Here is a 24,188-nt window from a genome sequence, read left to right on the forward strand (position 1 = left end):
TTGTTTCCTCTCTCTGCTGCTTTTTTGATGTGAACCAGAACTGCCAGAACATCAGAAGAGCTTTTCTGTCTGTCTTTCTTTTATTTTTTCTTTCTGTTCGAGATTTCATAAGGCTGACAACTTCCAATTCTAATTGAAACCACAAAGCCCATTCTTTATAACGCTGACTGCCATGTTTTTTTTATCCTGTGAGCCATCGAATGAATCATCCCAGCTAATTTCATGATGATTTATTGATGACAGATTGCCACATGTCTTTGTAAATGTTTGGCGGTTGTATAGACATTTAAAGGAAGGTTGAGACAATGAGTGCTCGAGTGTGTGGTGTATTGACGATGTGTGGACGCAGAGGAAGAGACAAAACTTCGTTATGAATATTATCTCGACATTGAGTCGTCATTGGATTGAACCAACTGAAAGAGTGTGTTCGGACTGTTTGATCAGATTGGACCCATTTAAGAGAGGCGGGGCTGTGATGCTTCTTTACACACCAGTGGGCAGAATTTAAAGATCTGAATCTCTTCAGATCTTCAGAGTCTTGCTAGGAACGGTCACGTGAGAATAATGTTACAGTCTCTCATGTAATCTGTTGTGTTTACTCTCATAGGAGACTGTTATTTAAGTGCCTTCTGCCGGGCAACAGGTTTACAGCGCTGAAATGGCACAGAGGCTCGATTAATGATAAATGACTGTGGAACTAAAGTCCTTGTAATATGCAAGCATGCAGTGGATTAGTAAAGTTTAACCTGCGGTCACTGGTTTTTTTGTAAACTGTAAACAGAACATTCACATATTATTACCTTATAAAACTACTACATTAGTACACAGTCACCCTTTTACACATCATACACACATAAGGAGCAACATTAGCATTTATTTGGAGTCATGTTTTTACCCACCCGAGCAAGTATAAGTACATTTTGTTCTCGGCTAACTCCTGAGGGAAATATCTGTCTCTTTAGTCGCTAGATGCTGCTAACTTTGTCTTTCTGCTATTTGGGTAGTAGGTTTTATATTAAAGAGCTATTTCACTGAAAATAGTTTCCTGATGGTTGGTTGGAAAACCAAAACAATAAGCTGAAAGATGCTAAAAGAGCTTAACAGTCACTTTATCTAGTGTTAATACAAATATATTGATTAGAGCAGCTTTGCTTAATGTACACATGTACAACAACAAATGATGACATGAAGACAAAGAAACAACAATGTTTGAGCCTCTATAAAATGTAAACAGGTGAGTTATATAGAAACTCACCCCCCTGTAAAGTGGTCTGAAGTGGCTGTAAACATGTTTATTTCTGCTGTAATGTTTAATATGGGCTCTTCTGGAGAATGACTCACTTCTGGAGCCAGCCTCAAGTGGCCGTTTGAGGGACTGCAGTTTTTGGCTTCATTTGTAGCCACCGAGGTTGCGGCTTGGTGTTTTGATGTGTGTAAACGCCATTGTTTGTTTGTGTAACTGAAGCTATGGGATTCTTACACTGTAACTGACACTAGCATCACTTTATACACAGGCTCGATATATAAAGGTGGACCCACCTGCTGGGATGTTAACCGGATGCGGCTCCTCCCGCTTTGTTGTTTGACACATTGTTTAGACAGTGTCACCTGACTGGGTCACTGCTGTGGGAACAACTCGACACAAAACTCAAGGGACTATGCACTTCATATTTTCATAGCGGTCTTTTTGACAACTCATGGCTTTCACAATATTTGCATTCCTTTAATACATTATGTAGTATGCAGAGTTGTGTACGCTACGAGCAGAGAGAGTAGAACAGAAAGAGGCAGAAGGAGAGATAAAGTGCCCAGCAGGATCTCATTCTGAGAAATCTGACTGGAACATTGTGTTTGTCTTTTTTATTCGGTGTCGTAAACAATAAAGGAGAAGATCTTTCACTGCGAAAAAGAGATGCAGAGTAGCTTGAAGGAAAAAATAAAATAAAATCAGAAAAAAATAACTGTCGGAAAATGAGACGGAGAGAGGAGAGAGATGCGAGAAAGAAAGCAGGATAGAGCTGCTACAGAGGAGCGAATACCACTGGATACTGCTGCAAGGCTCTGAGTGTGTGTGTGTATGTGTGTGTGTGTGTGTGTGTGTGTGTGTGTGTGTGTGTGTGTGTGTTCCTATCTGCCTGAGTGCCTCTGCAAGTCTCCATGAATATACACCATCAGTGTGTGTCTGTGCAGTACGCTGAACTTCAAACATGCATATGAGAGTGTCCTCTTTATTTCGGCATTTGCATGCAAACTGTTTGGGTTTTAATGTGAGCATGCTCTTGTGTGTGTGTGTGTGTGTGTGTGTGTGTGTGTGTGTGTGTGTGTGTGTGTGTGTGCTCTTTATTCTAAATTATAAACACGTGACTGGGTTGAGCATGATGCATCCAGCCAGAAATCCCTCAGGTCGCTGTAGAGCTGAAGTGTTACTACAGAGAGGGAGGGAGAGAGAGAGACAGAGAGAGAGAGAGAGAGAGAATCAACCAGAGAAATAAATGGAAAATAAACAGGTTCTAATAATCTGATCCACATGCATGTTTGGTTTCATTTTAATTCATTCTGGGCAAAATGGACAGCTTGGAGGGGGAGGCAAAACACAAACAACCATGGATGAAGCTGTGGTTTTATAAGTCGCTTTGATAACAGTTTCCCTCTGTTTGTTGTGTAAATTTGTGATGATGCAAACTGAGGTCTGTAGCTGAAAGTGGACAAGACTAGCGGACGTACGCTGCATAGATAAAAGTGTACGAGCTGGACACAGATATTCTGTTTTTCCTTACCTCACAAAACCAGACTTAAACCCAGAAAGCTCAGTATTTGCTACAAGAGATATCAGCCCGACAAAACCTCCTCTGAGAATCAGCTGAGCCGAGGAGCTAGAGGAGAACGGCGCTTTGATGTCTTTCTCTTTCTCTCGAATCCCCCAAACATCACGAATGAAGCTTATCATTTGCAGTTTCCCCTTGATTTCAAATGCAATACTTGGATTTTTTTATTGTCCTATTCGTTTTAGCTGTGAAATAAAACACAGCTCTCTACCTGCATGGCTTATTTCTCAGGAGTATAGATGTTCTTTTTAGGTAGTTCAGAGGAAATTTCCAGAACGGTCAGTTCTGCTTTTGTCCCTTCTGCTTGCATGAAGCGATCGTGTTGATATTTTAGTAAGTGAAGGAGAGAATTTGGGAGGTTGAAGTCTGTACTGTAACACTCACTAATGATGCTAAACTGGCAGAATTCATTAGAAGTTAAAGAAAGACCGCTGTGACATGACTGTGACTTATATTATATAGTCAGATCATTTGTTTCCGTTTCCCCCTAAAGATCAGCCCTTTGTCTTCTTCGGAAAGGAAACGCGAGTCGTCTTTACTTGTAGCTCAGATCAGCTGTTATCGGGCTTCGGCTCCAGCACTTTCAGGTCAGTTCACTCAGTCAGAAACCTTCCTAATCGAAAACAGCTTTTAAACCTCAGATTCCCATGAGCCTCTGCATGCCGGGGGACGCATAAACTCATTGACCTGTGTTTGGAAGGAAGCATCTGCTGCACTAATTTTTCACAGCAATCGCAAAAAAGCGGTCCTTAATGGGGGTGGTGGGGGGGGGTGGGGGGTCACACTTATCGGACTGAAGACCGCAAAGACATTACCGCACGTAAAATATACACGAGGAACAGAATTTCATGAATAAAAAAAGAAATTTTGACTCACTGACGTCAAACGAGTCACCTGGAGAGCAATCCCGAATCTGAATATCCACTCAGTCGTTCCTTAGCCCCGAGGCTGATCTGTCCATGGGAATCTGTACAGCTTTTAAATCCTGCTGACAGACTGACAGTGAAAGCAGAAGTGGTGAAGCTTCAGTGGGAACTACACACAAAAACAAACATGAAAATATGGATTCCATACTTCTACACATTTATGGAAACCTAAAGAGGCAAACAAACCACAGGTTACACACAGCAGCTAAGAAAGGATCTTTTAACTGACGTTTACATTTGATTTGGTGTTACTTATTTATATCCTCGGCTAGGTTTCAGGCCTCTTCTTCAAAACATTTTCAGGCTGATCCAAAGTTGGATCTTCAGTGGGAATGTGCTGATGTTCAGCTGTCAGATGTCTCTTTGCCCTCAAGTCGTCTGTGATCAACCACAGTAACTAAAATGGACTTCAATACCCAGAAATCAAGGGGAATATAAAATTGTCAAGTAGTACGGTACACTCTATTTAAGCTATATTTATATGTATCCACTAGTTCAGACCTTTCGCAGTCATTTCCAAGTCCTGTACAACAGTTTCTATTATCTATTGAGCAAATATGGCCACAATATGTTTGAGGGTTGTATGGAGGGAAAGTCTGAGGCTCTGCTGTCTAGGATTAAAAGTAGACACATGTATGGCACATACAGTCGTTTTAGTCTCATACAACCTAGTTACAGTCTACGTCTGCGAACCATAAATTCAACTGCTGACTGTTAGCTACTCAGGTTAGTCTAGCTCATAAAGCTAGCACCATCTGCAGGTTGAGTATAATAAAAAGTCAGTACTCTAAGGTGACCTAAGGTTAAATTATTAACCTTGTGAGGCAGCTAGACTCGCAAGATCACAATATAACACAAGAATCCATCTCGCTAGGCTTCAATCTATGTGTTTGTGTGGTTGATATTTGTGTTTTTTATTAAAGTATCTCAAACTCTATCACGTGGACCATTAAATTTGGCCATTCAGTTTGCTGCAGATATTCAGGATTTCCTCTAGCGCCATCATTAGGTCAAAGCTATGATTTGTCCAATACTTAAACCAAAAAATGAAAGCGATTCCCATCAGCCTGAGCTGCACCTTCTGTTTGGTGCGAATGTTAAAATAACCCAGTTAACACGATGAACATTATACCTGCTGAACATCAGCACGCTGGCATTAACACTGTGAGCATATTGGCATGCTGATGTGAGTATCAGCCTCAGAGAGCAGCTCCGTTACCTGTTTGCATTTCTCAAAATAAATATAGATGTTTGATCTTTTGCATGTGTTTGCTTTCACTGCCGAGCGGTAAACATCTCAAAACTAAGCAGCCTAAGTAGAAAAGCTCATTAGGCAAACTCCTGCAGCCCGTTTCGCTGCAGTCACTTTCTCTCGCAGACAAACAACCTCTGTTTAGACCGTCCTTGGCCGTAGGAACGGCATATGACTTCCCCAGCTGAGTTGTATTGTCCTTTAACCACAGAGCTTCACCTCAAACAGAAACCAAAATACCAGCGTCTAGACTGGAAGAATCCAAGATAAACCCTCTAGGAATCATCAACCCGTGAGATGAGATAGACAGTGAAGAGTTTAATTCCAGCATAAAGGTATTAAAAGATGAATTCAGACAGATCTGGCTGTGAATTGATTAAACAGTGAGAGAACTCATTTGCTGTCTCTTTAAAAGAGAGTGCAGGATAATGCCAGGCTAAGGCAGTCAGTGATTTAACATTCAGGGCTGTGATTAATCCCAGCGAGGGAAGGGTTAAACAAGACACTGACTCTGCACTCTGTAACACTGCACAGGGAGAGAGGGAGAGAGGGAGAGAGCAATGCTGGAGGGAGAGAGCGAGTCAAGAGTGTTCGCTTTGCATGTTTTGAAATCTCTCGCTCCCTCTCTCTCTCTCTCTCTCTCTCTCTCTCCCTCTCCCTCTCTCTGTCTCTCACACGCTCAGGCCATGTGCGGCCGCCACGTCACGTGCCGCTGCAGAAAGCATCAGAGCGAGAGAGCCAGCGTGCAAGTGAGAGGGAGGGAGGGAAGGAGGGAGTAGGGGAGAGGGAGGGAGGGAAGAAGAGAGGGGAAGGGAGGGGCGGGAGGAGGAAAGAGAGAGCAAGGCAGGAGGAAAGTGGATAAAGAGGGAGGGAGAGAGAGAGAGAGAGAGGAAACAGTGAAGATTACAGAGAGAATAAACACTGAGGACGAAGCAAATAAAGAGACAAAGCTGTGCAGTGAGTTAGGAAGAGGAATTTTAATTGAATTTTAAAGCAGATCTGTATATAGCTTTATATTAAATCTCCTCCTCTGCCACAGAATCTACACAAAGAATAACTAGACATCATTCACCTCCTCCAGACTAACAGAATAAATGGTTCAGCTTCGCCCCTCATGAGTGTGTGCCCTGTCAGTGTCTTCCAAAATGCATATGACCTTTAACAATGACTCATATGACCTTTTTTGTTTTGATCTGCCAGCTTTATTGTTAAAAGCAGGATTGACCGGAGGCCACTGTGCTCTTCCCCCCCGGCAGCAACGTGCATTAGCTCTTCCAGAGAACAGCTATTTGTATCCCGAGTCTTCGCAACTCGGCTACTGTACTACTTCCTCCGTCTGTGTTACGCATCAAGTGTGTGCTACGGGGCGCCAACGTGTGCAGTAGCGCTGCATGAACACAACGCAGCCTCCTCGTTCATGTCAGTGTGACCACTGACCGCAGAAAATAAACACAACACTAGGTTTGTCTCGCTGAATCCAGCTCCTGCAACAACGCACTGTGCTGGCCAATCGAATACATGCAGACACACATCTCTGGTAGATCACTTTGTAATGTGAACAGTCTTCAGACTCGTGGATCTGTAGCTCAAACTGGTCTTCCTGGGCTGTCTGTCATCTGACTGCTACCTGGAACACCCAGTGCCGTCCTCTCGTAGTGGCTTTTTCAGTCTGAACGCCTGGTTAGGATTGGTTATGGTAACTTAAACTAGTTGGTAAGGTTAGGGAGAAATCGGGATCACGGTTGAAAGACACCGATGTTGACGGTTGGCAGGAGACCCTCAGTATGTCCGGATAGTGTTTGACTGACAGTATTTACCCGACTTATCGTGCACATTCATATTCACATCACGCCGTAATGGCGGTCAGTGCTGATGTTTTCTGGCGAGGATAGACTCGGTGGGCACAGAGCGAAGCCAGATCTTCTGTTTGAATTCATTATCTTTGTTAGAAAGTCAAAGAGTTTAAAGCAGGGACGTCCTGATGCGGCACATACTTATACGTCTACATTAAAACTAGTAACATATTTAAAATGTGTAACCTGCATCATATGGAGAGCAGTGATACTAGGCGGGGGTCTTCTTACATGTCTCGTTTGGTCATGTGACCAGGTCTCATAATAATGTGATCTGACCGTTGGCAGAGTGCGAGCAGTGATTTAGAAAGAGGAGAAACAGGGAGGAGGTCACTACTATCTGTGTGCTGACACAACTCCCAGTCAGTGTGTTGACATTAGAAACATTAGTCTCCTGGGGCGTGTCACCTGGACTGAATTGTTTCTGGTGTGTGTGTGTGTGTGTATGTGTGTGTGTGTCCACTGGTGTTCTTGCACACTCATGTGAAGGTGCACGTGTCTGTGTGTTTGTGTGTGCAGAGGCGAGTCCGAGCCTGCCTGGGTGTGTACATGTGTGCTGTAACTGTGAACTGAAGTTACACTGAGACTGAAAACAGATGTTAAAGATGCAGTAAAACTATTTAAAATGATCACATAGACTAGAATTAAGACAGCTTCTGGGCAAAAAGATAATACTAGTGCTACTACTACTGCTGCTACTATTATTACTTATATTGCTGTTGGTGCTACTTAATAACAGCAGTAATTAATAGTTGTAGTACTTTTATTACTGTAAATGCCACTAATACTGCTGTTAGCACTACAGCTACAGACTACAAATACTACGACTAGTACTACTGCTAGTGCTGTTATTATTGTGTGTGTGTGTGTGTGTGTGTGTGTCTGCTTCTTTGAATTGCAATCAGGCGTCTAGTACATAATAGTACAACAGTTAAAAGAAAAGAAAACTCAAACTGTAGCTCAATTTGAAATAAAACTAACAAACCAAAATTAAAGATGCCTTTATGGGCGTTATACATTAATATTGACCAGAACAATAAATATTAATCAAAAACCTAATGGAAGATCAATCAATAATGCATATAATATTACTGTCCACCCTGACTGAGTGTTTCTACTATACATGGTGGTGGTCAGCTGTTCTCCCATATTGTTGTTTGCACATATAATTGAAGGAAAAGCTCACAGTTGGTCCTATAGCCGCTGTTGTGGAGGAAGGATTCGATGTGTTTAAGATAGAGAGGAGGAAGCCAAACATGGCGGCACACAGCCACGGCCCGTGTTTACATTACAGGGAGGGGAGCCCTCTTTATGTAACACACTTCCTATATCACATTCCACCTCTGTATTGTATTTCCACTCGGTGTTTTTCGGCACAAACAGCTGCTGGCGGAGCTCCCGGCTCATCTGCGTGTCGTCAGACGACAGAAACAAAGTGTACAGGAAATGAAATGCTGCTCCGACTCTTTGTCTGATTACTACTGCTGATGTTGCTACTAATACTCAGACGACTGCTCCTATTATATAATACTGTTATCCCGCCCCATGGACACTGCACGCCTGTCTGTTTTTATGATTCTTGACTTTTGAAGCACTTGTTATGCACCAACATACCAAAATGACCACTTCTATTAGTTCTGCTGCTTTTACTGCAACCTCTAAGATTACTACTGCTAATACTGATACTGCTAAGGCTACGACTAATACTTGTAGTGCTGTTACTACCGATATACTACCGATATACTACCAATATACTACTGTGGTGCACTGTCATTACTGTAAATAACAGTGCCGTAGTAAAGACCAGCTTTGTTGAGTCCAAGACCAGGACTAGTCGAGACTGAGTCCAAAGAGTTTCGAGTTCAAGTCGAGACTGAGATAGAAAAAACAAAGAATGTGTTTGCCAATGAGATGAGTTTTTACATCCAGGTAAACGATTGCAAGTGACATGGACCGCCATGGTTACCATGGTCACCAATGTCAATGCCCGTCTTATATTGATTTTGAATTAAACATAACACCCGTTTTCAGCGCGGTTCATCAGTGGTTTTGTTTAATAATATTGTCGCTCGTGTGAAATGTTACTCCTCTGACTCTTCACGGCTGTATAAACTAAAGCAGAGCGTGAGTCAGTCTGTTTTCCCACAATTCAACATTAAGGTTAGATGACACCAGCAATCATGTAACTGTACCCATTATGTTGTGCTTGATGGCTGAATGTTGTAGTGCGTCATCGTGTTTGTTCTTCCATTGTTGCACCTGCTCTGAATCTTTTCTTTTGTGTTCCAGTTATTTTGGTCTGTTTTTGAAAAACTTGTTGTGAAAAAATAGCTCATTTAAGTTCATTAAAATGACAGTCCTAACATTAGTGTTTGTTTGGGAAAGGGTTAGGCATTTCATCTGATAGTTGAGATTTAATAAAGTCATTTTTCTCTTCATGAAACAAAGCGAGTCAGAGCCAAAAGACACTGAATGGACGCCTCAGTTTCACAGCTAATGGAATCAGTAATTGCAGTTTAAAAGTACTCACTGTAAAAAAAACTAATTGAAGATGAAAAAAGAGATGGAAAAAATACAAGTACACAAAATCTTCTCAATTACAGTAATTACAATAGAAGTTAACTGTTACCTCTGTCCTCCGTAATTAACATAATTACCATCGTCCCACTAATTGCATTGTTTCCCTTTATTAAATAAGAACCTACTGAAACAGGAAAAAGGCTTAAACAGATTTGAAGGGAAATGCGCGGGCCTGCTCTAAGAGCTGGAATAAAGCTGAGGATGATGATGGCGTTATTTTAGGAGGCTTTTGTGCTATAATTACGTCTTTTGTTTTACCTGCTTCGCCTACTTCCACTTAAGCGTTCGTTTTCCTCCATTCCCTAAAATGCCTTGCCCGTGACCCCCAGAAAGCAACAGCGGTGAGTTTGGTTGCGTTCAGCCGTTGGTTTCGTGTGTAGGTGGATCAAGTGAAAAGTGTATAGTTAGATCAAGCGAGCGATTAGTCAAGAGGAAGAGTTGCTCACCTGACTCTCGAACCTCAACCTGTCTATTTTCTGCCTCTGTGGGCGTCTCTGCCCACTACAGCAGATTCCTCCCTGCATGCTTTGTGAACACTGCAATAAAAAAAAAAGGCAGCTCAAGAGAGAAGCTGTTTGATTCTGAAGGACGGAAAAACCAAACCCAAACATTTCCCTCATTTTAGCGATTTTAACGACATCAAACTCTGTTGGACCTTCACAAGGGTTTTTTAAAAAAAGTTTCTGATAAAGGACTGGAAAAGTTCCTCCCGTTTTAAATATATCGTCCAACTTCATCAGCATGCCTCCGTTTGCTTCATCTGAGGATCAACTATTCGCGTCCTGAGGCGAATCCTGTGATGGAGAATTTAGATGATACAGCAGACGTTATAAAATGAAGGATTTCAACCAGGATTTCTTGACTTGACAAGAATATGAATAAGAAATGAAGGCTCTAATTCGAACCCGTACAGTCCTTGAATTTCACCAAACCTTCAAACGACCTTGACAACTCTTGAGGGGCGTCAAAGCTAATATGGGAAATTCAGTGTTGCAGTTCTGGTAGAAACACTGGATTCATTGCGATGTTTTTGGTACGAAAACGGCAACACAAGCAAAATAATCGAGAATTTGTTGCTTTAATCCAAATATATTACTATAAACAAGGCTTTCAGTGAAATTCACAGACACACCAAAGACTGGAGGAGAGAGGAGAGAGAGAGAGAGAGAGAGAGAGAGAGACGGCGAGAAGCAGAGACCGACAGGCAGAGTGACAGGCGGAAAAGAGAAAAACACATAATCTCAGCTAAATTAATGAAAGCAGAGAGAGAATCCGAGAGTCAGCGGCTGCTTCGTCCAAATGGCTCCTGCTCACAGACAGGAAATGAAGCCAGGCGAAGCCGCGCTTGGCGGCTGTTTATCCGGCAGCAGCGGGATCCGTGTTCTTGGATCAGTTTCAACTTTTTGCCCAAAATGGTTGTTATTAGGACAGACTTATCCAGGATCAGCCCCGTCCAGCTGCCAGAGTCAGATCAAACCAGCAGCAGTTCATCCGATGGAGTCGCTGCTTCACGTACAAACAGATGGACCAGGGGACGTATGGACGGATAAAGAGGGGGATATATGGCGCATTGCATTATGGGAGGTTCATGGTGATTTTGTGAATATGCACGTAAACATGTGTACAGTTTGTACTTTTTAAAATATTATTATATATATATATTTTTTACTATTTGATCCATTAAATGCCCGACCATCAGTCCAAAATCCAAAGATGCTCAATTTCCAAGTACATGAAGAGAGAAGAGCAGAAAATCCTCACAGTCACGTTGGAAATGAGCAAATGTTGCTTGACAAAGGCCATAAAGTTGCGATAACGGATTTTTTTTGGCCACTTCGGGGCAGCGGAAACCAACTTAACATTGACATAATATCACCTAATGAATCTGATTTTGCAAAAGTGTTTGTGCAAATTCCTTATTTACACATTCAGCAGATTCAGAGAAACGCGAGCATTTAATTAGAGTCATGTTTTCTGGCCACCTGATGAATACAAGTCCAACATTCACTCTGTTTTTGGTATCTACCGACTCTTGAGGGAAGTATCTGGCTCTTTAGCTGCTAAATGCTCCACTGTGTTCACAAGCTACTCTACACTACTTGGTGCTCAGCAGGGAGCTTTTCTTTTTGCTTAAAACAGCTGCTGAACACGAGGCTGCTGAGAGCGGGAACACTGAGCCAAAACAGTTGCACAATGAGCTGAAAGACGCTAAAATGCTAGCAGAGAGGAACATAAGACATTTACTGCTCTTCAGTGCGAGTTACCCCTTCTACATACACAGTCATCCAGTGCATTCCTAACTATTTCTACAGCAGCTTCAATTTAATGGAATTTGCTGCTGAATATTTTTTTGATTTCTTTCGAGATTCAGGTTCAAGATGGGCAGATTATTTACAGGGAAGAAAATAAAAACAGGTGATGCTTGCTGCAGATGTCGTTGAGTTCACTGTAACAATAGAGCGTTGTGTCTAAAAACTCTGGCAGTTTGGACAAAGTTAATTTTAATTTCCACAACAGGAACATGCATAAAGGAAACATTGTTACCAGAGGAATTAAATCACTTAAAAAACCTTCATATGGTAACACTAGTGGTGGGTAGTAGGGTCATAGTTGCTTTCAGGTCTCCTTCTCTTCTTCAGGACTGAAATGGGTTAACATGTGAAATAAATAAGTAAGTGTTTACAGTAACTTTTTGGGAGTAAGTTGACCAGTAAGAGCAGAATCACATGGGCAGTTTATTTGCAGGTTGCAGAGTTCAGTTTCTTGTTTTTGGCACAAACAGTAGCATCTGAACGCCGGTGGCATCTGATTACGACACCGAAATGCTCGGAAATCCTCTTCAAGAGAAGAGGAATCAGGTTTAGACTCTTCTGCCAAAATCTCAAACTCTGCAGGGCGACAGGTTGCCAAGACTCTGGCCAATCATCAAGCTACTGTATTTCTGAGTGCATGTGACTTTTGATGACAAGCCCCGGTCTAATTGCAACCGGGAGCCCATAATACCCCAACACACACACAAAAAAGTCAATTTTTCCACTCTGGTTTTGACCAAAACCAGCTATAACGGATAATAACTCTAGAGAAGGATGGTGCATTCATGTCACACTGGAGTTTCTGTAAATCCAAGCTCTCACCTGGGGGAGACAAACCATTCAGATATACCTTTTAGTGGTCGACACAAGTAGGAAACGTGGTTATATTTTTATTTAGTTGCTCACAAAACTTACAAATTGTGTAAAAGTGTCTGTGAATGTCGGTTCCTTTGCTTGTCTCTGAGGAGTCCAGCTTTTTTTCCACTACTTGAGACAGATTTTATCTCAGAGATTGAACTCAAAAACCACCATTCACAAAGTTTATATACCCAGAATTCCCCACTCTTATACAAGCACTGCACGCTCAGTGTGAAATCAAGTGTTTTCAGCTGGATTTCAGGGGGAACACGGGGGTGTTTCGACCGTTCTACTTCCCCTCAAATGTGCCACCCCCCGCCTGCCACGGAGCATCAGTCTGACTCCTCAGAGCCTGTGGAGGTTTTGGTTGTGGTATCTGCGGTCGACGCGCATAATAAAATGACTGACAGCTCACAGCAGCAGTCAAGTAGCAAATCAGCGCCAGTCGTGCCGCTCTGACTGATATTTAACGAAACGTTCCGGTTCCCTGACGGCTGAGGACATTTCTGTGCTTCTGTGATTTGATACTAGATCTTTTTTTAAATAAAGATGCGTCACTCATGCTGAATCTTTACAGTCCATCATTAATCAGAGGGATTCTGGAGGAGTTTGTCAAAGAGACGACATCACTTCCTCTCATCTCTGCTGGTAAAAAAAATAACTAGTCAAATTATGTGCTGTAAACATGTCTCTTTTCTGTTTTAATTTGCTCAAGTATCTGAAATCTCTCCACTACAGTTTCAGTCGATATTGGTCACCAGCTCTGCAGTTATTTATAATCTGTGGCTCGGAGCCCGGAGCTCCAAAAAAGCGTCTTACAAATGCTGCCACAATAGAGCTCAGACTGGTTCTGGATGATTGCTCAACTAACACTTGTATTCCAAAGAGGAAATGTTTGGAAAAATCTGGTTTTCTTGTTGTTGTTGTTTGGTATTAATTCCCTCCCCCCAGTTATCAGACCTTTAAATTGAATTAGCATTAGCAGCAGTATAAGCTGGTATAGAGGTACGACTGTGAATAGACTCGCTGTTCTTGGTTCTATATTCGGAAAAGAAAAGCAGCACTAATGCAGAATAGCTTCCGGGTAAAAGCATCACAGAGGAGTTTTACATTCGCTGCTACACTATTTAGTAGCAGCACTCAGGAATAGCTTGCACTGATTTAGCTTTATGTCACACTGATAATGCACCACATCATCTTTTTACTTCATCCTTCCTATTGTAAACTTTATTTTATTTCATTCCATAGCACTGATGTTTAACACCATTATTGTGCCACAAATGAAACATCTTCCTATTAAAGCCTGCTGGAATCTGACAGATGAGGAAAAAAACAGCTCTGACATTTTCTATATATAGAGCTAAATGCTTCAGCAGGCACAAGGGATCTGATTCCAGATCAGATTTCTTTTATTTCCTTGTTGTGGTTCAGACATGATCACCATTTCTCCCATGAAGCACCACAAAGGGTTAAACACAAACCTGATCTTTCCTGCTGTTGTAAATCCAGCATGATGTGAACCCGCTGCCCTGCTGAGCGTTTCTGGCTCGACACCGCCACCCGGTGGCGAGTCAGCATCGCTGCGGCGACTGCAGGCAGCAGCAGAGTGAAGAAGCTGGTAGTTTCCTTAAAGTGAGAATATGAAGCCTTACGCTGTTCACTTGTCATTAAACGGGCAAAAAAAAAACATTTAAGGGAGAAGATGTGGGCGGATTTGATGGAAAAGCAAAAGCACTCGCATTCCTCCTCCTCCTCCTCCTCCTCCTCCTCCTCCTCCTCCCCCTTCTCCTCCATTTTGAATTCAATTTGAACATATTGTCCGCTGTCTATAGGGTAATCCTCTTTATGGTCAACTCATCACAGAGGGCCTCATTCTTGGCTCGAGTATGCAGCACATGTGACTTTGAAGCCAGCGGCCTGTAGATGAGTTCAACCCCATACCCTCATAGTACAGAGTTTGATCTGAGTAGGACCCGAAACACGAACAAGTTGCCTTTTATGTAACTGTTTTATTCATTTTTAGGCAGTTTTTTATTTTTGTGCTGTTATAGAATAGATTTAAATCAAGTACTTTTAATGCCCTTAAACAATATTTATATTTATTTTGTACAGCCTGCTCCTTTCCAGTTGCCAGCTGTAGTCCTTGTAAAAAGGAAATGACACCACACCAACATTGTTACCATGTTTTGGCTCCGCTGGTTGAAACACAATCTGAGATCACGTCCGAAAGTCGAGGTTGGATGTGATCAGCACGCCATCTTTAGCGTGTTAGCCCACTGACATGTAACCGTCCTTGGTGAGGGCAGATGGGCTGTAATCTGCAGATAAAACTAGATGATTGGACAGCTAAACGAGTAATTAAGCCAGTCCTGCTGATTCCGTGTTTATTGCATCCAAATGGACTGTCAAACAGATTATAATTCACTGGAACTGTACAGACAATTAAACCAGCAATTAACCTAACCCTGACCTCCCCCCCCTTCTCTCTTTTCTTGTGATTTATGTGTGTTTTTATTGATTCGACTATCAGAAATTGCCAATAATAACAAAAAACAGCCTGCACAGAATAATCAGCAGATCAGGGGAATGACCAAGGAGATCGTTTCAAGTTCGAACTGCATTTACTCGACTTAATTGCTGACACTCCCCATCCTGCAAGATTCAAATGACTGAATATTATCGAGTTTAGCACTTTAGTTTGACTCTGGCAGCTCGTATTGGTCGTATCTAAGAAGACACAATCCCATGACAGTAATGTCTTCTGTCAATCCGACCCTACAGGAGGAGGCTGAGATGAAAGCTTTATGCATTTTGTGCTGAACTCTGCAGGTAATTACAGTCGTCCTCTCTCTCTATCTCCCTCTCAGGTGGTCAGGCGGTGCCTCAGGACCCGTCACCCACTTCTACCTGCCCTCCGGGACCTCCCGGACCTCCGGCGGGTGCCAACGGCAGCAGCGACATCATGGTGAACTTTGACCCCGACCCGGCAGACCTGGCGCTGTCCAGCGTGCCGGGCCAGGAGGCGTTTGACCCGCGGCGGCACCGCTTCTCCGACGAGGAGCTGAAACCCCAGCCGATGATCAAGAAAGCCCGCAAGATGCTGGTCCCGAATGAGCAGAAGGTACTACATCTCCCACAATTCTTTGCTGTTCTACAGACTAGTGTTTGTGATTATTCTCCAAAATACAAACTGTCCATTCAGTAATCGAGAAGGTTCGCATATCTGTGCCTCTACAGGTTTTATGATCTGTCTGAGGCAAATACAGGCAGGTGGAAATGATAATGATCTCATCTTTATATTTATGGATGATTCAGGAAAATCTGTTTCTTGTTTCAAACTTTGTCAAGATTCATGATTAGTTTGAAATCTACATATTTAATTGAATACGTTATAGCACTTTAATGTTCAGTTTTTAGGATTTTTTTGTCTTAAAGCTTCAAAAATATTATGAAATCTGTAATTTGAGACCCTAAAATCTTATTTACTTGGGATAAAAAAATGCAATAGAGCAAGAATACAACTTTTTCCAGTGATAAAGTCTAAATATGAAGTTATATTGGGTATTTTATAAAATTGAATTTCATTTTTCACCTCCCTTAATCTTTTGTGTTTCAAGATCGATGGCAATTTCCATTTAAACATTTAAATTAAAATAAGAGATCCCAGGGAGAGACGCTGTGTTTTAAAGTTTTCTAGAGATAGAGACTCACTCACAGATCAAAAGAGGTCAACGTTTTCCTTCAGGATTCATTTCAGGCCGACGCCACAGCAGAAGCTTAAAAACCCAGAAGTTCATCACGACAAAGGCCACAGCTCTCTGACAGCTCCCGTACTGATGTGGAAAAAACTAAAGGAGCGTGACGCCCACTAGTATTGATGCCTCCTGATGAGAGTCCTAAAATATTTTATGCTCAGCTCATTGCACAATAGGAGAAGCTCTGATCAATGGCTCATGTTTTCATAGTTCAGCGCGGAGCAGCTGCAGCTCCTGAGGCGTTTGTAATTTATGGAGAGATGAAGGCGATCACCTTGCCTCGTTCAGCCGTAGCCGCTTTTATAAATCATTTGTTCGCTGGTTTTGGAAAAATGATCTTGGACCAAAGTTAGAGATGAAGCTCAGATTGCTCTGCAGCTCCTCATAAATATGATTTTTAGATTCAACACTTTTAATACCTTCTACTGAGGAGTTGGAAACTCTGGCTATGATCAAAAGGTGAAAGGTATTCCAGGATCCCAACATTAAAGAGAATTAGAGTACATTAGTGCGCACAAGCTCACCTCAAAGCACCGATCACCCCTCGGAAAATGCAAAGGATAATGATGTAGTTTAATTATGGAATGATGTGAACTTTGCCAGATGTAAACAGATCCTGTAAAAGGCTCTCTGAGGAAACTCTACGAAGCAGTCGGGCCTGCAGTCATTCCACTGGCATAAATCTTTCAGATAGAGATCTCTACAAGGTTTTACTTTCAATTTGCACTTGTATTTTGCTCTCGCAGTTCAAAAGTTTAAAACAACAGTCTCTGTGGTTTCCAATCTTCCTCTCGTGAGACCCTCATCCGCCAGCACATTTCTTTCGTGCCCCCGAAAATAACAATGCTGCAGACTTATGTGAGGCTGCAGGGTGTTTGTATCTGCAGCGCCGAGTATTTATTCATTCAGCTGAGCAGCTCAGAAGGGCGGGACTGTACAGCGGCGTTGAGACAGAAGATGTTTTAATACTATTTTTACTTGAGTCATTATCATTCTCCATCTCACCTTTGATTAATTATTGAATATTATTGATTTTAGAACTTTTAAACTGTTTTAAGCTCTGGTCTCCTTATGTGTCTGTGTGTGTGTATGTGAGATTTTAGTGTCTGTTCACACATGTTGACAGCCAATATGTACTTAAAGCAATAAAACACGAGGAGGTGTTCCAATATGAGAAAATAACGGATGAGGCGGAGTACGTTATTTTCTAGATTAGAACATCTTTAAGTGTATTATTGCTCTTATACCATGGCCACCAATTACAGGTGCAAAGAGCCTTAGCTTCACACAACCTGTATTTCTTTAACACACTGTAATTTATGACAAGAGGTATGTTTGACTATTTTCCGTTGCCATGGTATAAAATTACATAATTTGGTCTTTTCGGGCAGCTGCTTGTAGTGTTTGTGTTCTGCAGTTATGAGTATTGAGCTGTTGCTACCTTTCCTCCTTCCCTCTTTCTTCTTCTTTCATTCTTTCTCTCTCATCACACAACTGACCCTTCTCATACCGCTCTCTCCTCTTTTTTTTTGTCCTCTCTCCTCCCCCCACCTTCCTACCCACACACCCCAACATACCATACACCGCCGCCGATGATAGGACGAGAAGTACTGGTGCCGACGCGTCAAGAACAACGAGGCGGCGAAGCGCTCGCGGGACGCCCGGCGGCTGAAGGAGAACCAGATCTCTGTGCGCGCCGCCTTCCTGGAGCGGGAGAACGCCGCCCTTCGCCAGGAGGTGGCAGACATGAGGAAAGAGCTGGGCCGCTGCAGGAACATCATCAACAAGTACGAGAGTCGACACGGAGACTTGTGAGGAGGAGGAAGAACAACAAGAGGAAGATGAAGGAGGAAAGGGGCGGGAGGGGAGGAGGAAATTAGAAAAAGGGTACAAGGCAACCCAACAACAGCAGCACTTTAGTTGAAGTGGCGAAGGGGGAGGAGGCCGACGTAGATCTGCAGTAAGCGCTGTGCGACACCGGGCGCAAACACGAAAAAAGTGTGTTTTAGTGTGAGCGCTGTGCTTCAGGATGGCACGACAGGAAAGCACAGCGACACCATTTTTTCCAGTTTGACTCTCTTTGTACATGCTGCTCCGTTGAACCCACACAACGTACTGTATCACACCTTGTGTCACCTCGGCAGCTTTACGTCACCCTCGGTGCTGTGCTTACGGTCGGTGTCGCACGGCGTTTTTGCAGGTAGTGCGTCCCGGCCGCTGCTCCGGGCCAGTTCAAACAGGGTGTTGAATTCACATTATGCCAGTGAAATCTCACTTTTTAAGCTCAAGGCACGGATACAAGCCAGGAGAGGTCAGATGTGTAATTTTTTTCTATAAATAGGACAAAAAAAAAACATGTATATTTTTGAACTGGGCAGGAAGGCAAGACTAGTCCAGCAAAGGGAGGAGGAGGAGGAGGAGGAGGAGGAGGAGGAAGAGGTGCAGGGTTTTCGTCCATAACGCAAAGAGATTTTGACATAGGATTATTGTATATTTTTCTATTAGCAGAGATAGTCAGGAGAAGGATTTTGGAGATAATCTTTTGTATATTTTATATATGGGGCGGGGAGGGGCTGTTAGCTGGACAGTCACGGGGCCACACGAAACGCTTTTCCTCCCAGCTGTTTCTTGCTAAACAACAAATAATCTATTTTCGATCTCACGGAGCTGGTTAGTCGGGAGGCCGAGGAGGCGCAACAGAGAATGTATCACGGTTGAATCAGGTATTTTACAAGGTGTGAGGCGAGGCCAGGTATCTTAGTAACGATTGTTTTTCGGCATCTTTGGGGCGGGGCGTTAGCAGGAAGACGGTGAAACAAAAATTGTATAGATTTAAGAAATTTTTGTGTTCGTTTGTTTTTCTTTGTGGGCTCGTTGAAGAACTTGATTCGTTATCTTCTATTTGATTCCGTGTCTGATTCTTTTTTTTTTTTTTTTTTGAATAATCGCAGGGCTTTTTATTTTCAAAGGTGAAGGAGAAAAAGAGAGAGAGGAAAGCAAGGAAGTAATTAGCCATCAGAACAGCTGGATGTGAGCAGATGTTTTTTAAGGAATATAAGGTGGAGGATTTCGCTGGCAGGTTTTTTGCATTTAGTTTGGTGTCTTGCTCACACACACACACACTCGGACACACAATTTGTTAACAATAATACGACACGGTTGCGGTCTTTCTCTCTCTATTTACTCCTCGAATTTGTCCAGGAAGTGCAAAAATGAAATACTAACTGGTTTAGGGTTGATTTGCCCAGATTGAACAGTGACTGAGACCTTCAGCATGCAGACACACAGCAAACACACACACACACACACACACACACACAGTCCTCACCCAGGTTTTAACCCTTATTGTTGTTGTTGATGTTGTTATGGACTTCTATGGTGCTGATCTGATTTGATCCTTCACCTGACGCACACACAAACACACACAAAAACCCCAACCACACACACACGTGCAGACATACCTACATCTCAAACACAGTACTGAACTGCCTATACCCTTTCTTTGTCTTTTATTCCTTCTTTTTAGTTTATTTTTCCTTTTTTTTGTTGCATATTGTATCGATAAATCGTATATAGATTTACACACAACACTTGTCTATACCTCTCCTTCAAACTTTACCCAATGAGAAACGAGAAATGCACCCTACTGCTACTGTACCATACAACTGTACTATTGAATATTAAACTATTCTCTCACTAGATATATATATATGTATATGATATATGCTTGAATTATGTGATTATAGTTGTAATATACATAATTGAATATATTACAGAGAAACCCATCTGAATCATTTTGTCAGTTTTTTCTCAGGTGTTTTTGTCTGAGGTATTAAATACACGTATTAAAAAAAAAAAAACACGCAAAAAAGTCTTTGATTGGATCACAGAATCTGTGGTTTGTTTTGTTTGTTTTTTTGGGGATGGGGGGGTAATATTTTATTTTTCTTGTTGCATTTCAGAGCTGTTGGGATTTATTGTTATGACTCTGTTAAACCCCAGTTTATTACTAACTCACTACGGGGCAGAAAACGTTCTCCTCAGACCAAGTGACCGTTCACTAAGCTCCGCCCCCTTCAGTTACTGTTGCTACGGCCGTCAAGCTTTCCATTTTAGTGGCGGTTTTACCTCTCGAAAATCTAAATTATTTCCTTTAATGTCAGACAGGCAGCTTGTTCGATCTAGTCCACGATCTTTTTATTACCGGCTAAAATGAGAACTCAACTCCATCGTCTGAAATCTCTCCGTTGTTCACTTCATTCCCTACATAATAAAATCTCCATTATTTACTCAATAGTGAGCAAGAAATTGAGATTTTGGATGAATTTTGTCATCACTGACATCTTTAAAAATGTATTGACGCAATACAGAAAGCAACTTTTTCTATTTCATTGTGCAAATTTATATTAAATAAATAAAAATAAAATTCACTTTCAGAATTTGGACACCAATCGGTAACGGGATTGATTTTGGACACAGCGACAGATTAACCATTAGTATTCTTTGAAACAAGAGGACCTTGATTTTAGACACAAGTGGACAAGCAGCCTCTCATTAGATTTTATACATACATTATACATATTTTAACATTTACTCAGCCGTAAACTGTAAAAACGCAGCTGGAGACCGACTCATATGCATAATGAGAAATGTTTAAAAGGGTCTTAAACATGCATTTAACGGCTACATGCATTACATCATGCTAATGTGCTGTAATGATGTGTGATGAGACAGAAAAGATGGAGATCAGTTAATTAAGCAAAACATTATTCTGTCTCCGGCTGACCTTTAATGTTTCCAGGTCGGTGAGACCCCTCTAAAAGGGATCATCAATATGCACCACATACAGGCTGTAATGCTGAAACACTGAGGCTACCACAGGAAGACACGGAGCAGTGTTGCTCTGGTTTTGCTTTATTGTATTTCCTTTAAAAAGTTCTAAATGACTTCTTTATGTAGTTAACCATGCTTGCTAATGTTACAGTTTTTGGAAAGGAGATTAAAAAAAAGCCCTAAAAGTTGCCGTCGCTGAGCTATGATTGGACAGTTGCTGTTTGGGGGAGGGGCTTAGTGAACGGTTTATTTAGAGATGGCAACTAAACCTTATTTAAAGGTTTAAAAGTTCTTGTTGCCTGCTTTACGGTTGCTGGTGTTGTAATTGCTATTGTTATACGTTTCTTTTCAGTTTCATGCAACAGCTTGTTTTCTTCAAAGTAAGCTGTGATTTGATTCTTGCATAAATCCCCTTTTGATTCCCCAGAACAACTTTTCACTTGATTTCCCATGAGTTTGCTGTTGGCACCATCCGCAGACTTAAGTGAACCCCAGGTGTATTATGGGAGCTGTAGTTGTATCCCCGATATATTTACACACTATATATTTTCCTTTTTCTTGTTTGATTCATTTTTTTTGGGGGGGGGGGAGGGGGGGGTCTGTTTAAACCTGATACACAGACAAAAACTTTTGAATTTAAATCCCTGGAAGAAAAGTCTCAGAGCTTCTTACGTCTCCATCTGTTGGTGGAAGAAGAAAGCCATGTGTTTTTTTCTTTTTTGATATCTGGGATTTTTGATTCACAGACGTTTCAGAAACTTTTTGACAGTGCTATTTTTCTATGTAACTGTGTTGTTGAGCGTGTTGCAACTTTTTCTGGCGGCCGTTTGAGGCCCACTCTTCACATGGTGGCGGTGACAATTTACTGCTGTACGATGAAAACAGCATTGCGGGTAATAATGACAAGAATAATAATGTACACAGCCATGTTATTTCTCCTTCAATTTTGTGGATTCTCAGATAACTTCTCCATGTTGTGACTGTTATGAACTACAAGTCCCATGAGCGCAACACTACCCCGACTCCTCACCAGTATTGTGTGCTGTCCACAGGGATGATGGCATATGTGTTCTGGCTTCTTTTCCCTCCAAACACCAATAAAGGCTTATCCTTACTCACTGACAGAGCTTTTCTGGTGTCTTGCTGTGTGATATGAAACTACAAACCAGGCGGCACCCGCCACACTGTTGAAGCTAATGTGGGAAGTGCTTTTTACCTGTACCTGGCAACTAGAGGTTGACTGTAGAAAAAAACCCTCCCAACAGCACAGAGAGGTGCGTACAAAAGGTAACACAAAATATGAATGAACAATGTTAAACACTATAAGTTAGATTTACATTAGCTAATGTCTTCTAATGTGTTTTCTGATGGTTTATAACGTGTATTGCTCCATTAGGAAGATATTAAGGCTTAAAGAAAAGATGAGACTGGTTCATCTTGTCAACAAATCCCAGAAAATGACCAAAACCAACAAATAATTGTACAAATATTGCCTGTGTGTCTTATTCCTCTTGTGCCATATAGCTGTATTGTTGTCCAAATACTATTAAAAACACAATCATCCACACTGCTGCGCTGGGAAACACGTTCCTTCTTTAGCGTGAATGGGCAATACACCGTCCAGCAGCCCCAAATCTCTCATCTGCTCCTCTCTTCAGAAAATACAAACATTTATCTTCTCTTCTATATATCACACTACTTCCATCACTACAATCAATATCTACATTATCTTTATTCATAAAACTATATGAAAGGGTCTTGAATTAGCAAAGATTCATAACAATACATGGATTTAATATATTTCATCTGGTAAACATTGTTATAGTATCATCTGTTTTTCTCTTTTTAAAGTATGATTCTATTTATAAAGGGGAGGTACTTTCATATATATACATATATATATCTACATACATATATATATGTATATATATATCTACTGCAATATGCAAATAAATAAACTAAATTCACATTATGGGTTTGGAGAGATTTGAGAGATGGATTTACATCTGTGGTTTTGGTCTTTTCATGGAATTTGTTGACAGCAACTCAAAAAACCTTTTCCTTTAATAACCATCATTTTGCCGTGACTGGCGTTTTGAGTGGTATCTCAGCCTATCACAGTCAGCCGTCATGGTTGCTGCGTGCTCATCCCTCTTCAGCTCCCCCCAGGCTGCACACTGTCGCCAAAGGCCGGATTCGGTGGAGGGTGGTAAATTCCCCCCCCAAAAACCCCACAGATGCTACATCCACGTTTTCCTGCAGCCTGACATGTAATATTAATTTCCTCTTGTCCCCCCCCAGTGCGAGTTGAGATTAAAGTTGAGTTTATATTTCATGAAGTATGCTCATTTTATCTATAGTACCTAATTCCTCTGATGTTGTGCTGTGCCCTCTGTCTGCCTGTATGTGTGAGATATTTCATAATAAAGAAGAGAAAGTGCAACAGCAGACCATTGGGAGGCACTCAGACCCTTCTGACAGCTTCTATGTCCAGACATCAGCTCCACAGTGACAGTGTGTTTGTGTTAGTGCGCGTACAGTATAGTGCAGTTACGTGGGAGCTTTTTCTCTGAACACGTGTGTCTGAATGGTTGCGTGTCCTAACGTGTGTGTTTCCATGACTACTGCTATGAATCGTAGGTTCCCTGCACAGATAAGACAGCGAAGCCCCTCACCCTCAGTTATGTAACACACACTCACCCGGTCTGTGCGCCCCTCTGTGTGTGTGTGTGTGTGTGTGGGAGTGGATCACCTCACCACCTGTATCTAGTGGGTTGTTTCAGCTGTTCGCCGATGTTTGCGTCACCAGCTCCCCCCTTGTCACGCCGCAGACCATCTGCCCAAGCTGGTGCCGATACCCCGAGCCAAAGCGCGCTACATCGGCCTGCTGTGTGCCACACTGTGCCGAGCTGTGCCGGGTGGTGCCAGTTCCCTGTAACCCTACTGCTGAATGTATTTAGACCAGGGGGAGTCCCAGAGAACAAGGCCACTTCA

The 24,188-nt window shown here is 42.0% G+C and overlaps 1 protein-coding gene across 1 annotated transcript in view; it reads left to right on the top strand.

Annotated features, from left to right (window-relative positions):
• dbpa (D site albumin promoter binding protein a) overlaps positions 1-22,316 on the top strand; it is a 28,953-nt gene extending 6,637 nt beyond the window's left edge. Inside the window, exons 4-5 of the mRNA XM_051391081.1 lie at positions 15,474-15,727; positions 17,961-22,316. Coding sequence (XP_051247041.1) covers positions 15,474-15,727; positions 17,961-18,176 — 470 coding nt within the window. The 3' untranslated portion in view covers positions 18,177-22,316. The remainder of the gene's footprint in view (positions 1-15,473; positions 15,728-17,960) is intronic.
• The last annotated feature ends 1,872 nt before the right edge of the window (positions 22,317-24,188 follow it).

Source organism: Dicentrarchus labrax, unplaced genomic scaffold, assembly GCF_905237075.1.
Source record: "Dicentrarchus labrax unplaced genomic scaffold, dlabrax2021, whole genome shotgun sequence".
NCBI lineage: Eukaryota > Metazoa > Chordata > Actinopteri > Moronidae > Dicentrarchus > Dicentrarchus labrax.